This window comes from Micromys minutus (genome assembly GCF_963924665.1).
Source record: "Micromys minutus genome assembly, chromosome: 22".
In the NCBI taxonomy this organism is placed as follows: Eukaryota; Metazoa; Chordata; class Mammalia; order Rodentia; family Muridae; genus Micromys; species Micromys minutus.
This window is the reverse complement of record NC_137957.1, coordinates 7,239,002-7,256,781: the sequence shown is the minus strand read 5'-3', so window position 1 is coordinate 7,256,781 and position 17,780 is coordinate 7,239,002. Positions and strand designations below refer to the sequence as shown.

The following is a 17,780-nucleotide window of genomic DNA, read 5'->3' as shown; positions in this document are numbered from 1 at the left end:
GAGAATGATCCCCTCTCCCTATGACAGAGTGGAAGGCAGACATATCCTCCATATCCTCGCCTTGGGAGACCAAGTCCCAGCATCAGCAACATCTTGACTAACAGGAGTTCAGATTAGTGCTGCTGTCTGTCCTCACAGAGTGGGAGGGTGCTTCCCCAACCCCCACAAGGAAGTCAAACTCTTCAGCCAGGGAAGTCAGGGCCTGGGACCGTCCACTCTCTCTGCCCCTCACCACCTTCTGTGAGGCTCCCGCACTGGTTCCATGAGGTCGCAGCACGGGAAACACTCCAGAGCTAACTGCTTCCTTCTCCAAACAACACGGGATCCTGCTAACCAGGCTGAAATCTGGGACAGAATGCAGGAGGCGGGACCAGGTTCCCTGGCACAAGTCACCACCAACTCAGGGACCCTTGCATAGTCCCATTCAACAGCCCAGGTTCCCCATAGCAAGCAAGCTCTCCTACTCAGATCTGGATCTCAGGCAGAGTAAAGAATCCAAGGGCCGGGGAAGACCAGAGAAGAGAACTCAGGGTGCACGTGAGAGAATAAATTCTAGATTTGGGGTTAAAGTAAAATTGGGATAAGGAAGGTCTTTGCAAAGGTAAGAAATGGCTAGTTGATTTGGGTTTTGTTGGTAGGGGACAGAACCCAGGGCCTTAAGCAGGCTAAATGTGTCCCACCACCTCCCTGAGCTGCATCCAAACTCAAGGAAGAAGTTTGAAGAGGGCATGGTTTGGAAAGGATCTGACTTAGGGCTGGGCCTGGGGTGACATGGATGGAAGGCCCGGCAAAGGCGGGTGAGAGAGAATAACAAACCAGACAGAATAACAAACCAAACAAACTTGCAGTGTTGTTTTCTGTGCTTTCTGGAAGTGTCTTGTGAAGTGGCCCCCAATGTCTAAATAACAGCCCCAGTGAATTTCCTACACAAGCCTGGCTTTGAAGGAGAGATGTTTAGGATTCGGGTCTGAACAGGGAGAATAGACTAGAATGTTCTCCAGGAAGACAGGAAGCTTACACTTGAACCTCATCACACTTCAGTTCTCCATCTTTCTTAGCAGCTACTAGCATGCATGCTCAGGCGGGAGGGGAGAGGGCTGGGGGAGAAGTCAGCTGTCATTCCTGAGCTGGCTGCAGGTCAAACTCCTCCACCATGAATGGTCCCAGCTCAGCAGGGCCCTCAAAGATCCTTCTCTCTGCCTTTTCCATCCTCCTTGGCTACAAATGTATCCAAATGTGTCTACCAGGAGGAAGTGAACCCTCTCACCCCACAAGGCAGAGGACTGTAGAATAAGTTTCAGGCACAGGGAGAAGAGAGTATGGGGCAGTCCCTAGAGTTATTTCTGAGCAGCAGGAAGGGCAATTAGAATTCTTAGGTAGGTCGAGGCAGGAGGTTGTGTCTAGAGGGCTCAGCTAAGAGCTCCAGAACGCTCCGGACCTACTCCTCTACAGGTTCTCTCTTCCTCCCCCGGAGGTGGTCCTTTCCTCAGGACTGTATTTTTTGCCAGAGATGGGACAGAGGGCATCCCATGTGCTAGGGCAAATACCCTACCATTGACCTTTACCCCAGCCCTGACAGACCATGTGCAGAACTGAAGGTACTTGGCTAGAAACAGTTAAGGAGTTCCTCATTCAATCACCACCAATCAACTTAGTGCAGCATTTAGGGTCCCCAGGACCCAGTTCTGAATGAGCCAGGGGCATCTTTCCCTTCTACCTGATTCCATCCACCCTCCTCCACAGGTCTGTTCCTTGCTTAATACATTTTCTTCCCAAAGCTCTTTGCCTCAGTTTCCTCTCTCGCCTCCCAACGCTGAGACCAAGAAGAAAGCACAGGATGACGTGAGATGTGAAGGGCAGAGGGTGGCTGCACAGGCTTGTCTGACAGGGCAGAGTCTCTTTCCTCATCGCAGGCAGAAAATTAGGGGTGGCAGCCAGGCAAGACAGTCCCCAACATGGCATGACTGAGAACCACTGAATACACTGTTTTCCTGGGCACAGCTGCCTCCTGACTCTCTTATCCTCCCCCTACTCCCCCCCCCCCACCACCGAAACAAGTTAGAGAGGGGGGAGGACACATAATCTGATTTCAGAGAAAAACTTTCCCAATCCCGGCCTGGCAAGCTCTGGGAGGCAGAAGAGGGCTGTAAGATGCTGTGAAGCTGTTGTCCCTAGTGAGAAGCAAACCTGACAGGAAGTCACAAAATCTCAACTCAAGTTAGGGACCCAGCCCAGTTCAACCCCATGACCCCGGAGTGAAGCTTGGGCAAGTTTTGAACTGTCGAGTCATTGCAAGAGGAAAAACAGCTGACAGACAAGAGGCGAGGGGCACGCAATTCCCCAAAAAGAACACAGTGGCCCAAACCTAACTAATATACAAAGTGTATGTATGAGGTGAGGTGGGGCTGGGCGTTATACATTTACTAAATGAGCAGGAATTGGGGTGGGGGGCACATTCATAACCCCATCCCAACCTCCAACTCTCCTTTTAATCCAAACTGTAATCTAGCCAGAAATCAGGGAGACAGAGCTCCCTCTGAACCCCTCCCCAGCGTCCCCGACCATTCTCCACTCTTCCAGAATGATGGCATCTGACGTTTTCCTCTCGTCTTAAAGCTCCCAGGAATTAAGAAGGGAAATTCAGCCGTAAGCATCACCAGACCCTTCCATCCCTCCACCGGACTCCTGACAGAGGCCCTCAGAGGGGGAAGTGCTCACTTCGGAACCCAGGCAGGCAGCCCAGGATTCTGGACCCAGGCCTCCATGCCTGGGATGCAGGGCTCATTCCACACCCAAACAGGGGGCCCTCCCTATCCCCACCCACAGCTTTCTCGGCCTGCCTGCCCTTTGGCCAGCAGGGCACCCCTAGCCAGCTTTGCCTTACTGCCTTCAGAGGCCACTGCAAAAGGCCCTCCGCCCCCTTTTGCAGCGGTACACAGCAAATCCGGATTCCTTCACAATTCAGATGGGGGGGCGGGCGGGAGGGTGGAGGATGTAAGGGAGGCAGAGGCCCTCCCGTACCAGAGATAGGAAGAGAAGGCCTCTCAATCCCAAGATCAGAAAAAGGGGGAGCCCTCCTTTCCTAGCCAGGCCTCTAGTCTTTGTCTGAGCTGGGGGGGCCCTAGAAGCATCATTTGTCCCAGGCTCCCATCCCCCAAATCAGACCCCATCCCCGCCCCCAGTCAGGCCGCTGCTGTGTCAGCTGGACTGGGGATAACAAAAGGCACCCCCTCCCGCGTCTCCCTTCCCCATCCAGACGCAGGAGTGGGGGTTGGGGTGGGGGAGCCCCCAGGGGTCCATGGGGCCGCCGGAATCTCACTCACCATCCATAGTGGCCCCGGCGACCAGAGCTGAAAGCAGGGGCAGCAGCAGCAACGGCAGGGTCAGCATGGTGTGGGCCGATGCAAACAGTAGCCCCCACCCTCTGGTCCTGTTACTTCTTGTCTTCGCCCCCCCCAATTGGGGGGTCCCCCTTTATCTTCCTCTTCCCGACTCTTCTATTCTTATCCTTTCCTTAAGCAAAGCGAATCAGGGGCATAGGTGAAATGCTACAGTTCCGAGACCCCTGGGAAGGGCCTGCTGACGCGGGTGCGCCCCCTGCCCCCAAATTCGAACCCTTCACCCCTGCTTTACTCCTCACTCCTCTCCCCCTCCCAGGACGAAGCTCACAGCCCCATCTCGGAGCCGCCTCCGGCTGCAAAAATGCACAATTGGGAGGAGGCGGGGTGGGGGGTGGGGGGCGTGGACCCGATGGGGGTGCCTTTGGTAAGGGCCTGATGGAGCACTAGGGGCTCCCCCGTTTCCGCCTCCTCAGTGCACTGGCCTGGAGCTCACACCGCTGTTCCCCGGACTGAAGTGCCGCGGGTGGGGGGGGAAGGGAGGGGGTGCTCAGAGGGGAGAGGGAGGGGACAGGGAGAGGAGGGAAGGAGGGAAGGGGCGGGGAAAGAAAAAAGAGGAGGGGGGGGAGAAAGAGCTACGCGGCAATCCTGACAGTGCGCATGCGCTGATTTGGCGCGCTGCCCTGGGGAGGGGGAGTCGGAGGCGCGACAAGCTTTGGAGTTCTGGGAAGCGGTCCGAGAGTGGGAGTCCCCGGGCGCCCTGTCCTCTAACTGCATCTACCTCTTCCCAGCGTTCCCTAGGGCCGGTAGAGCCGAGGGTGGGATGGGGTAAGGGACGAGGAGAGCTGTGCGTTAGCGCCTCTTTAAAACTCAATGTCACACCCCAGGATTTCAGATTCCCTCCGTGGGGTCCCGAGCCGCTGTCTAGGCGGAGGCCTGATTTCCTTGGGGGAAAACCAGACAGTGCCTCCCCAACCTAGGGTGGGGGCAGGGGTGGCCGGTCCGCAGGGAAGGTGCGGGAAAGGCTGAGCTTTGATTTGGAGACTTTGTAAGAACCGGTCCGGATTGGGGCCTGCGTCCTCAGGGGGCGGAGTGAAGGAGGGGCCACGTGGGCCCGCCCCCACCTCGCTCCAGGGCGCAGAGTAAACAGGGACACCCGCGGGGACACGCTGCAGCTTGTCGGCCCGCCTAGGGCTCGGGGATGGAGCCCACCTTAGTTAGTACCCGCCCAGCCCTGCTCGCCTGGCACGGGGCGCGGGAGAGGCCGGCTCTGCTTTGGAGGGAGGTGACTCACCAGCGGGTGGGGTTGGGGTAGAGCCATCCCCTTTCGCCCTAAGAGGTCAGGCTCGATTTTTTTGTTTGTTTGTTTTGTTTTTTTATACCTTCTGACTGGCCTCCCACCAAGTCAGGGTTTCAGAGGCCGAACAACAGGGAGATTGAATGCGTGGGGGTGGGGGGGAGCTGCTGAGCTCCGCTTCCAGACACCGGTTCTAGGGTGTTGTGTGCTGAGCGCAGGACCTTTGTCCCCAGTCTCAGTCGGTTCGGGAACGGTACTCTGGAGTCCAGAAAGCATCGGGCGGTTCCTAGGGCGGGCGAACGTGCTTCCGGCCACTGCCCTCTTGTGGACGGCGTTTGAAGGCTTAGCGTCGACTTTCTCTGTGACCTGAAGAGAAAGTTCTGGGAAGCTCAGCAGGCGACATCCCTGCTAGAGCCGGACTTTAAAGGCCAGGGACCAGTACACTAACTCCATAGGAAGGACCCCCACTCTAGCCTGTCACTGTCAGAAAACGGACAGACTTGTGCATTACTGACAGAGCCTTTCCCACAGGAGAGCTTCCCACCGAAGACGGGCTTTTGCCTAGGGACATCTGTCTTCATAGTCTCCCAGGCTGGACCCTCAGGGTCATCTTTCCTCTATCCAGTTTCCAGACTGTGTTCAAGTAGAGGTCTGCTGTCTTTCTTCTGTTTGAAATACTGCGGGTCTCCCTCCCTCCCTCCCTCCCTCCCTCCCTCCCTCCCTCCCTCCCTCCCTCCCTCCCTCTCTCTCTCTCTCTCTCTCTCTCTCTCTCTCTCTCCTTCCTTCTTCCTAGCACAGGGTTCCTCCCAGCAGAAGTGGTCTGTTACTCTTCCTTTTATCCAGCTTTGGTCTAACACAGTACTAGGCCCAGGCAGGGAGTCATTAAATATTTTTAGTGGATGCTTAAAAGCTTCCTGCTTGGTCTCCACCCATACTGTGGTCCCAGAGAAATCTGGTTGAAACTGACCTCAGGCAATGTTGACAGGAACAAAGGTATCAATAGCTACCAAGTAGCTTTTAGCCCGAGACAGCTGAGGGCTGGGCTTACACAGCTGAGTCTTCATGAAGCTTTCTTACCTCTAGTCTCTTCCGTGGACCTGTACTGAATATTTCCAATGTCTGCTCTTTGTCCCTACCCCTTCACAACAACCACCATATCAGGAGAGAGAGAGAGAGAGAGAGAGAGAGAGAGAGAGAGAGAGAGAGAGAGAGAGAGAGAGAGAGAGAGAGAGAGAGAGAGAAGATGAAGAAGAAGAAGAGAAGACAGACGTGGGCTAAAGAGAAGAGCTCTTGGTGCTCTTACAGAGGTCCTAAGTTGTTTCCAGCACCCACACTGGGTGGCTCATAACTGCTTGTAACTCCAGCTCTAGGGGATCTGATGCCCTCTTGTGGCCCTCATGGAGGCCTGCACACATGCACGCTTCTACACAGACACATGCATGAATAAAAAATTTTAAAAATAGGTATGTATTTAGGGGCTGGAGAGATGGCTCAGTGGTTAAGAGCACTGACTGCTCTTCCAGAGGTCCTGAGTTCAATTCTCAGCAACCACATGGTGGCTCACAACCATCTGTGATGGGATCTGATGCCCTCTTCTGGTGTGTCTGAAGACAGTTACAGGACATTCATATACATTAAATAAATATGTATACAACTTTCTTTCTACATATATGCCTAGAGGCCAGAAGAGGGCACCAGATCACCTGATAGATGGTTGTGAGCCACTATGTGGTTGCTGGGAATTGAACTCAGGACCTCTGGAAGAGCAGTCAGTGCTCTTAGTTGATGAGCCATCTCTCCAGCCCAACCCTCTTACTTTTATGTGGTCTAATTTGGGTCAGCAGGTTTGTGCTGTGGACACTGGCTCTGTGAGATGACAGAATGCTTATCTCTACCCAAGCCTATCATGGCTCTGTTCTGCTAGCCCTCTGAAAAGCTTTGCTGTCATTCCTGCGAGTTTCAAAAAGTCAGTTGTGGCAGCACAACCCTGTTTCCCCAAAACTCAGAAAACAGAGGCAGGAGAATCAGAAGTTTGGACATGGTTTGGAACAAAAGGGGGCATTCCACACCAGCCTGGGCCATGTGGTAAAGTCCTGCCCTAAACAGAATAAATCTCAGAATCTACTGGCACTTAATGTTATGGATTCTTTGTCCACCAACAAACCATAAACTTCTTTAGAGCACAGATTTTGTCCTGTCTCTTTTAGTGCCCCCCCAGCTGCCTCCCCACAATTCCCCCTGGCCCCTTCCCATGTGCATGTGACATCATCCCACCCCACCCCCAGTTTCAGCTCTTGATTGATGCAGAAACTAGTTGCACCAGGGAAGTGGGCTGGGTAGAGGAAGGCGGCTGTTCCTGTAAGCATCCTCTCTAGGATGAGCCTGTAAGCATCCTCTCTCTGTGGCATCACTACAATGCTCATTGTTAGTACCGCTTTGCCTCTCAGTGTCCCCTCTCCTGCGCTTTCCCTAAGAAAGCCCGTCTTCACATGCTTTGAGTTGAATGATAAACGGAAAAATCAAGTAAGATTTTTCAGAAGCATGTGACCAGGCTACCAAGAATGGTGTTAGGCTTTCAAAAAGCTGTTTTGGGAAAGAATGTCCTCCTTTGCTTTTTTTTTTTTTTTTTTTTTTTTGTTATGGTTTGGTTTTTTCTTTTTTGCTTTGAGGTGGTGGGTATAAGAGGACAGAGCATTGGGAGGCAGTGCTGGGATAATCAGGCCCCTGGTTATCGCCGCCTAGTGGCCAGTTCAGGAAGTGTAAGTAGGAAGGGACAGCTCTGAGAGGTCTAACCTTCCTGATGCTGCCACCCTTCAATATAGCTCCTCATGCCGTGGCGACCCTCAGCCACAAACTGTTTCCATTGCTACCTCATAACTGTGGTTCTGCTACTGTTATGAATTATAAACATGCATTTCCAGATGGTCGTGAAAGGGCCATTCACCGACCCTCAAGGGGTCGAGACCCACAGGCTGGGAATCACTAGTCTAACAGAAGGTAGGGAAAAGAAGGGGACAAACACTTTCTGAGAAATTGCCATGGAGCATGTCCTTACAAAATTTGGAAACCAGGCCTTTAATTTCAGCGCTTGGGAGGCAGAGGCAGGCAGATCTCAGTGAGTTCAAGGCCAGCCCGGTCTACATAGTGAGACTGTCCTGAAAAACAACTACAACACAAAACAACCAGAGTGCAGATACCCTCTAAAATTTCATACCGAGTTGCTGCATAGGTGTTCTATACAGTTAACAGACCAGGAAATGAAGACTCCAAGAGATTACGGGATCTGTTCCAAGCGTCTATGCAGACGGGAGACCATTTCTTTACTAAACATTTCTTATGTATCCCAGCATGATGGTAGTTCCCTAGGGTCAAGAGTTAGAAACAAGTGGTCTACCTTTCCAGAACGTACAGTTAACAGAGATGCTCACTAAGGTAAATGGCTGTCATAACCCAGATGTTTTATGTCTGTGATGGAGTTCACAGAGGAGGCCGTGGAAATCTAGCTAAGGGGTCCAGATAAAATAATGATCTCCATTGAAGAGGAGGAAGAGGATGACAAGCAATGGCCTGAGGATTGTGTGTTTCGGGGCTGGAGACAGGCACAGGTGGGTGCAAGGACTTTCAAACTTAGAAGAGTGAAACAGCTGGAGAGATGGCTCAGAGGTTAAGAGCACTGACTGCTCTTCCAGAGGTTCTGAGTTCAAATCCCAGCAACCACATGGTGGCTCACAACCATCTGTGATGGGATCTGATGCCCTCTTCTGGTGTGTCTGATGACAGTGACACTTGTATATGTAAAACAAACCTTGGAGAAGAAGGAGGGGGCTGTGACATAGCTGAGTAAGATTTTGGGGGGCAGGGGTAGAGGAAATAGAGGATAAAATATCTGGAAGGCAAATCACAGAGGACAAATTTAGCAATGCAAATGACTTCATCTTGTCCAAAACTTAAGAACGGGAACCAGAAGAGAGACTCGAAGGCGGTGAGACAAAAGATACTAATGGCTACCCCGGCATGGTATTAAGGTATTAACGGTGCCTGCCCTCTAATTTCTGGACTCCAGAGGCAGGCAGGTCTCTGAGTTCAAGGCTAGCCTGACCCTCAAGTGCTGTGATTAAAGGAAGGCGTGCACCACCACTGCTTGGCTTGTAATATATTTTTAAAAATAACGTTCCCAACATTTGGCTGCACATTGTATGTTAGTGCTAAAAACTGCTGGATCTCAAGACTGGTAAGCTAAAGAACTCAAGGCAGTATGGTCCTGCTACGGGATTCACAGACTCACGGGACAAAAATAGACTTACATTTATAAATTAAAACTCTATATACACGTATTGTTTCTTGATTATAGTTTTATACATTTTGATCTCAGGAATGTTTTTCATTTTATTAATTTTTTCAATGCAGCCTCTTGTCAATTCCCTCCAAATATCTTTCAATATAATAAGACCAGATAATCTCCAGTTTCTCTCAGTTCCTTCACATTTACCAAACCTGCACCGAGCTTCCTGTTCCCTGCCCTGTGTCCCTCAGTCTGCCTAACACCAGTAAGACAGAGCATTTCTTCTTTATCCCTCCTCCCCATTGGTCTGGGACATCACTTGGCTCTGGGGTCTGTGGGCCCAGAGTGCTGGAGGCTTCGCTGCAGAAGTCTGTGTCACTGACTCAGACGTGAAGCAGGAAGAGGGCAGTGTGTTCTGTCTATCCCATCCTTTGGGGACCGCTACCTCTCAGAAGGATTCTTGGCTTCTCATAAAGGTGTTCCATGTTTCCTTAGGGAATTAATTCTGTTTCTGTGAAGGGATGAAAGGTGAGACTTCCCACCATGCCAGCCTGCTGACATCACTCCAAAGGGTCACTTCCTCCTCCTCCTTATCATCTCCCTCCTCCTCTCCCTTCTCCTCTTCTTCCCCCTGCCTCTTTCTTTTAACAAAGATGCGCTGATGGCTTACCTCACAGCAAATACCAAAACTAATACAAAGTAATTGTAGTCTTATAACATGAAAGCTAAATCATGAAGTCTTTCAGAGAAGACACAATGCTGACTCCCAGACTGTCCCCATGCACTTAGATACATAGCACATACAGGCAAGCAAACAAAAGCCTGTCTTTGTATTGGAATGCTACCTGACAATGCAAATGAACCAGGACCACATGCAACAACACGCATGAATCTCAAAACACACTGAGAAGACATCAGACCCGCCCTCCGTTAGCCCATCTCTCTTGAATTTTAATAAATCAGAATGAATCCATGGATGTACAAGGACCTCCTTTAAGTTAAGTAAGAACCTAAAGTTACACCGCATGGTTTTCATTTTAATAGGACTTTGTGTCTCAGAACCACCATATATACGTGTGGGAACTGGAGTCCATGTGACTTGGCTCCAAAAGTCATTGTGAACCAGTCGACACATCAGATCAGGTCAGCCTTATGCATGAATAAGATCTCACCAGAAAAGCAGAGTGTGCAAGGAGAGAGAGGAACAGGGGACGCCACAGGGTGTGATAGCACCTGTAAAGGGAGCAGCAAAGTTACCAAATGCCAGATCTTGGGATCTGGGTTCTACTCCTGAGACCCACAGCACAGAAAAACAGCCTCCCAGAAATTGTCTCCAGGGTACACACACGCTTCTCCTCCAACATACAATATTCCCACTAAACAAATAAATAAAAATCTACAAATATTAAAATTGGCTAGATGTGGTGAAGCACACCTTTAATCCGAGCACTTAGGAGGTAAAGGCAGGAGGATCTCTGTGAGCTCAAGGCCAGCCTGGTCTACAGAGTGAGTTCCAGGACAGCCAGGGTGACATAGTGAGAGACTATGTCTCAAAAACCAAACTGAAACAAAAAATAATAATATTTAAAAAATATTTAATTGAAGGTATTATCAGAGGCTTGGAAAAAAAGAGAGACAGTGAAAACCAATTTTAAAAGTGACTCGTGTGGTTGGGGTGCTCGACGATGGAGCATTTGCCTTAAACACAGAAGGTCCCTCTGACACTGTCAGCCCCCAATGACCCCTTTCTTCTATAGGCTGTCTTGGTCATGGTGTCTCATCACAGGCATAGAAAAGTAACTAAGACAGTTCACAACTAACTAACTGTTGGATATGCCAGGAGTCTTCCTGAAATAAAGATCTGAGCTGGTGGCCACGCTGGTGTCACACATGTGACATGAGCCAGGACACTTCCATTGGATTGGCAGGTAAGGCAGGCAGCCGGCTGTGTAATGAGGTGAACAACTTTCCCAAGAAGCTTGGCTGCACAGGGAAATCGAGAAAGGCAAGACACTAATTAGAGGGCTGGAATTTCCTTGCAGAGGCTGAGTCTTGACCACAGCTGGCTTATCCACAGATGCCCGGCCTCGCCTACCCACCCGGACTGACTGCCCCTTGAGATCTGCAGCCCTGACTCAGCTGACCCCACCATTGCTCACATCCTGTCACCGTTGGCAGGCCTTAATGGGTGTCCACCCTTCCACACCAAGCCCAGTGCTTCCTCTTCCTAACCACAGCTCACCACTTCCTTGTGCCAAACCCTGGGCCACTCCACTGCTTTGCTAGTTTGAAATTGGTGCTTCCCTGAGCACATGCTTCCTCAGGAAGATCTCTGTTCTTCCAAGGCTGGGGCCGTAGGAACGTGGAGATGCAGCCATTCTGGGCTGTGTTCCCTGTGTTTTCTACACCTCCACCTCTATACCTCCATTCCTACAGCTCCCCGGGGTTTCAGTTAGGGTTGCATTTAGTGAAGAGCAGCAGAATGCCCAGTCAGAGCAGACTGATGGAGAGCCCAGGGCAGCTGTGGGTAATGCGGTGTTAAACTGAAAATCTGAGGTCTAGCAAAGGACCCACAGGGACAAGAAGAGACCTGACTCCCACAGTTGTCCTCTGACCTCTGCATCTGCACACATATGCACATACACACACATATGAACATACACACAGATGCATACACACACTCATACACATATATATGCTCACACAGACATGCACATACACAGACACACACATGCACACACACAGACACATACACACACAGAAACACACAGAGACACATGGACACACACACAGACACACACATGCATACACATGCACACACACATACACACTGTAAGGGGTTGCTTATGTCTTCACACTGATATTTTGTCCTCCATGACTGGTACGATCACAACCACTATATGTTTGCCGCTATCCCAGGTGTTCCAAGTGGGCAGCCACCAAAGATGGATGACATCTCTCCCAGAGAGTTTTCTAATTGACCAGGCTCAGGTCACTGACGGGAATGTAAATACCTTAATTGGCTAAACCAATTACACGCATGCCCCAGTCTCCTGGGGGGGGGGGAGTGACTGTAAAACCCTGGACTTTGCCAGTGTGACTCTGTGTCCTTACGGGAACTCCGTGACAGCTCGTCCTCATCAGAACTGCACGCCGTTGTCTGTAGCAGACTGAGGAATGATGAAGGGAAGCAGTACCTGATAAGGCAAAAAGCAGGACCCCTCTGGATATGGTGATGGCCCCACACGTAATCCCAGCTAAAGCAGGGAAGACAGGAGGCCAACCTGGGCTACATAGTGAGACCATTTCTTTCTCTCTCTGTTTTAAGAGGGCTACAGATCCCATTACAGATGGTTGTGAGCCACCATGTGGTTGCTGGGATTTGAACTCAGGACCTCTGGAAGAGCAGCCAGTGCTCTTAACCACCGAGTCATCTCTCCAGCCCAAGACCATTTCAGAAACCAAACAGCAGCAAAAATAAAGCAGGGGCCTTAAGTGTTTACCTTGGGCGGGAGAGGGGCCACCTCTCAGAGCCCCCATTGCTGACATTTGTATAGAGAGCAGGCAGACAAGACACTGGGATCACTCCTGGATAACTTTGCTTAATCTAAGTAATGGTCACGTGTTGTCAAAGTGAGTGGAAATAAGGGTCAGAGCTGTCAAGGGACCCCCAGTGGCTTCATCTCACCCCTTCATCTCAGACCACTGCCCAGTGTTTCTGAGCTATCTCGTCTGTGAAATGCATTTGGTGCCTTCAATCAATCCACCCACAAGGTTTTGTTTTGGAAGCAAAACACTTTACTGGAAACTGATCAGGAACACGGAACTTTGGGGAATTTGAAAAGAAAAGGCTCCAGTGAAAGGTGTGTGTGTAGAGACCGGAAAGGACATAGATTATGTTTTCTCAAGACACACGGACCATTAAGCTAAGATATCAGCATTACCTCATCTGAAGAACAGTATAAAAATGTTCACATGCAATAATGTCCAAACACTTTCCTGAGAGAAGTCTGCCCTTCTCCACACCCGCCAACGCGTAACTTGCAAGCCTTGTAAACACTTGAAACACGGCTGACACAATTGAAACCATTAAACTTTCATAACTGAAGTAGTCACAAGACTAGTCATTACTGATGTTTTGTGGGCCAAGCCAAGGGTTCGCGGTTTGGGGAGGGGAGGCTCTCTGATCACTGCTGAGAAGTTAAAGGTTGGGTGAATTGATACACTTACTCTATTATACGTATTGAAATGTAATTGCTCTATTAGAAGTTGTGGGGGTTTCCCGTCGACTCCTTTGAATGCTTGGCCCGTACGGAATGGCACTGCTAGGAGGTGTGGCCTTGTTAGAGGAAGTGCATCACCGTGGAGGCGGGCTTTGAGGTCTTATATATGCTCAAGGTATGCCCAGTATTAACCCAGTCTCTTTCTACTGCCTACAAGTCAAGCTGTAGAATTCTCATCTCCTTCTCCTGCACCGTGTCTGCCTGTACACTGCCATAATGATAATGAACTGAATCTCTGAAACCATAGCCGGCCCCAATTAAATGTTGTCCTTTATCAGAGTTGCCTTGGTCACGGTGTCTCTTCACAGCAATGGAAACCGTAAGACAGAAGCATTAAAGGCTCTAAATACATCTGGAAGTCTTAGCTGGTTTTAGAGATGGGGCTGGCACAGCCCACCAAGGGAAGGACTCCTGGTCACTCAGGAGGATACTGTAGTCACAGAGAGTGAGACTGAGGCCACCCAAGAGCCATCTGTGTGCTGACTGCGGTAGGGCTAATGAAACGCTTGTTTTGGGGCAAGGTTTCCAGAGCCAGAGGAGGGTCTAGGGGTAGGGGGAGTGTCTTAGGGTTAGCACTGCTGTGATGAAACACCATGACCAAAAATCGAGTTGGGGAGGAAAGGGTTTATTCAGCTTACACTTCCACATTGCTGTTCATCACCAAAGGAAGTCAGGACTGGAACTCAAGCAGGGCAGGAAACATGCAGCCAGAAGCTAATGCAGAGGCCATGGAGGGGTGGTGCTTGCTGGCTTGCTTCCCATGGCTTGCTCAGCCTGTTCTTATAGAATTAGGATCACCAGCGTAGGGATGGCACCACCCACAATGGGCTGGGCCCTCCCCCATCAATCATTAATTAAGAAAATTCTCTACAGGCTTGTGTACAAGCTGGTCTTATGGGGGTATTTTCTTAACTGAGGCCCCCTTCTCTCAGGTGACTCTGCCTTGTGTCAGCTTGACATACACAGGGACTAAGGGACTGGAACGTTCCTGGCCACCTTCAGGCTCCCTTCTTCTTCTTCTTCTTCTTCTTCTTCTTCTTCTTCTTCTTCTTCTTCTTCTTCTTCTTCTCCTCCTCCTCCTCCTCCTCCTCCTCCTCCTCCTCCTCCTCCTCCTCCTCCTCCTCCTTCTTCTTCTTCTTCTTCTTTTTTTGAGATTACGATCTTGGTCACAAGCCCTTTGCCCAGTGAGCAGGCTTGAGACGTAGTCCATACATTTATGTATGCTCAACCATTGCTTGGCCTGTGGACTAATGCCATAGCTGGTAAGGACATATTGCCATTGTGTCTTGGATGATGGGCTGGTAGTAACAGGCAGGGGAGATAACCTGTGAGAAAATGTCAGTGCAACCCTCTGGCCGGGAACCAGATCTCAGTGTCATGAGCTAACTTGAGTTTCTCATGGTTGCAAATAAGGCAAAGCGGTCCATCCGCATGGCTGTTTAACTATCACGCTGGCGGGGTGGGGGGTGGGGTTAGCGTGAGGTTGTTCTGGCTGGTCTTCAATAGCTTCATGAGTATCATCCCACTAAGCGCCAGGGTTGGTGATTGACTAAGCTGAGTCACTGTTGAGGTCGTTACTCACTGCGCCCTCCAGTGGAGCAACACGGTGCTGCACACTCTGCGCCACGTGAAAATCATAGGTCATTGGGCAAAGGCCATGAAGATATCATACGAAGCCTTTCTATTGTGATCACCTCCTCCGCAGCTAGGAGAGGCTCCAGGACATAGCTGCCGCCTTCTTAAGGGGGACAGTGTCTCCTCCGTGGCTCATGGCTCACGTCTCTGCACTGGGAGAAATTTAGTTCTAAGAGTTCATGCGAACCGTTTAGCCTATTGCCAGGTGCATAAGGGATGCTTAGTGAATGGCAGCCCCCAGTTTTCACTCACAAACGCATTGTCTGCCCCACCTGCTTCACAATAGGAAGCTGCTGCATTTTGGGATGAGCTACCATCCTCCTCAAGTCTAGCCACTAATGAGGAAGAAAGACATGCCCACGACATAATTCTAAAATCAGTGCAGGGGCTGGAGAGATGGCTTAGAGGTTAAGAGCACTGACTGCTCTTCTGAGGTCTGAATTCAATTCTCAGCAACCACATGGTGGCTCACAACCATCTGAAATGAATCTGATGCCCTCTTCTGGTGTGTCTGAGACAGCTACAGTGCACTTATATATAATAAATAAATAAATCTTAAAAAAAAAAATCAGTGCAGAGTGGTATGTAATGGCCACCAACATCCAAAAAGCATTTCTTCTCCTCTTCTTTCTTCTTATCACACACACACATACACACACACACTCACACACACACAGAGAGAGAGAGAGAGAGAGAGAGAGAGCGCTCACAAGCATGTACTTGTATAGGTCAGAGTACAACAATTGGGAGTTGGCTCTTCTACCATTTAAAGCAGGCCTGTTGCCTCTGCTGGCCTAGGAGCTTCTGGGTGACTCTGGGATTACAGATATGCATCACCACATCTCTCCGTTTTGTGGGAGATGGGACAGGTCTCACAGTGCAGTCCCAGCTGGCCTGGAACTCAGCGTGCAGACCAGGTTGATCTTGAGCTCAGAGATCCTTAGGCTTCTGCCTCCTGAGTGCTGCCGGTATTAAAGGCATTTGCCACCACCAAGTTCCTACAGATACTTTGTTTTATTATTTTATTTTATGACTGTGGCTATTTTGCCTACATGTATGTCTGTATACCACATATGTGCCCAGTACCCTCGGAAGCCAGAAGAGAGATATCAAATCCCCTAGAATGGGAGTTACAGGCAGTTACAGGCAGTTGTGAGCTGCCATGTGGGTGCTGGGAATTGAACCTGGGTCCTCAGGAAGAGCAGCCAGTGTCCTCCCACTGAGCCATTCCTCCAGCTCCTTCTAATCCATTTTATTTTTTAAAAAAGCAGTCAAGATATTGTCATGGCATGAGCTATGTTCCTTGAAAAATTAATATATCAAAGCCCTTCACGGTCTTCAGAGAGAACCAACCCAATAGCACCTCGATCTTGGGACTTTGGCTTTCCACATCCTGAGTTCAATTTCTGCTGTTTAAGCCATTACAGCAAACCATAGCAAAACTAATATACCCACAAAATTGTTTTTGTGACTCACTGGGTTGTAACCTCGAGTTCCCACACCATACAGGTTTCCCCCCCACCTAATGCTGTTTCTCATGTCTGTAATCTTTGCAGACACTGGGTGGGATTGCAGGGCCTGAAGGGCGGTGACGCAATGAATGTCAGGCAGGTGGGTGTCATCAATAAAAGCTGGCCTGACCCTACATTTACACAATCTGAAATGAGTGCACCCTAGTCACCTCACGTACTCCAGTCCCCACGGAGGTACAAGTAACTGCCGTAACTACTGTTCTATCTGAACGCACCACGCCCTGCCCCCGAATCAAGGGAACACCTGATCATCCCACTTGATCGACCAACAGTCATGGATCTCTGAAGTAGAATCAGATATACTTCTAAACACTGGGTTCTCCTGTGACATCTGGAGACATCTGTGTGTCCCCACTGGCATGACCAGATATAAAGGAAGATGAAGTTTTGTTTTTCTTCTGGTATCTTGCTAATTTAGCCGATAGGAGCCAAAGTCTCTCTTCTCTCTTCCTGCCTGTTCTTGGACTCAGACCTCCTGAGATACTCAGACGGCAGAACCCAACTTCCATTTCTGTCTGTGGACATTCATCTGTGTACTGAGCATCTGGAAGCACATAAGCATGTGCCATGAGGTCGCTCTCTTTCTCTTCCACTCACTGCCTTACAGACCCAAGATATTCATAAAGAAACACAACTCCTCTGGGCTCTGCCTTTCAGGCGACAATATTATCTTCCCACAACCCAGGAACCTCTGGGTAAAATGAAGAGCCTTCTGTATTTTTTTTTAACCTAATATTTATTCTGGGCCATAAAAACAGTGTCTGGGACTGGAGAGATGGCTCAGTGGGTAAGAGCTCTGGCTGCTCTTCCAGGGGATCTGATTACCAAGACCCACATTTTAGGAATCTGCAATTCCAATTCCAGGGCATGTGATGCTTCCTTCTATCCTCTGAGAGCACCAAACATGCACATGGTACACATTCATGCTGACAGTCTATCTATATACACTAAAAACAATCCACCAAACATTATCTGTTGGGCTGGGGATGTGGATCATTTGGCAGCATGCCTGCTCAGCATCCAAAAAGCCCTGGGTTCGGTTCTTCGCGTCATAAGCCCTATGTGTTGTCTGTTGCATATTTCTAAGCCTGACACTCAGGAGGTAAAGGCAGGAGGGTAAAGATCATGCTTGTCCTTGGCTACAGGGCAATTTCAAGGCCAGCCTGGGCTACATGACCCTTTGTCTCAACAACAGCATGGACAACCCAAGCCCAACCAAGTAGTCAAGCAACAACAACAAAAGTACCCAGTATTTGCTGTTTACTAGGTGACAGTGTTGCTCTAAGCCTTTCTGTCTTGGTGTTTTCTGTTCTCACAGCCCCATGGGCTAAGCTAACTCTGTGTGCTCCGTTTTACAGATAATAAACCAGTCAATTTCACAGTTAGCATCTTTGGCAGGACTTGGACACAAAT

General features: G+C 49.8%; 1 protein-coding gene across 1 annotated transcript in view; it reads right to left on the bottom strand.

Annotated features, from left to right (window-relative positions):
- LRP1 (LDL receptor related protein 1) overlaps positions 1-3,818 on the bottom strand; it is a 74,999-nt gene extending 71,181 nt beyond the window's left edge. Inside the window, exon 1 of the mRNA XM_080935572.1 lies at positions 3,324-3,818. Coding sequence (XP_080791698.1) covers positions 3,324-3,390 — 67 coding nt within the window. The 5' untranslated portion in view covers positions 3,391-3,818. The remainder of the gene's footprint in view (positions 1-3,323) is intronic.
- Positions 3,819-17,780: the final 13,962 nt, after the last annotated feature.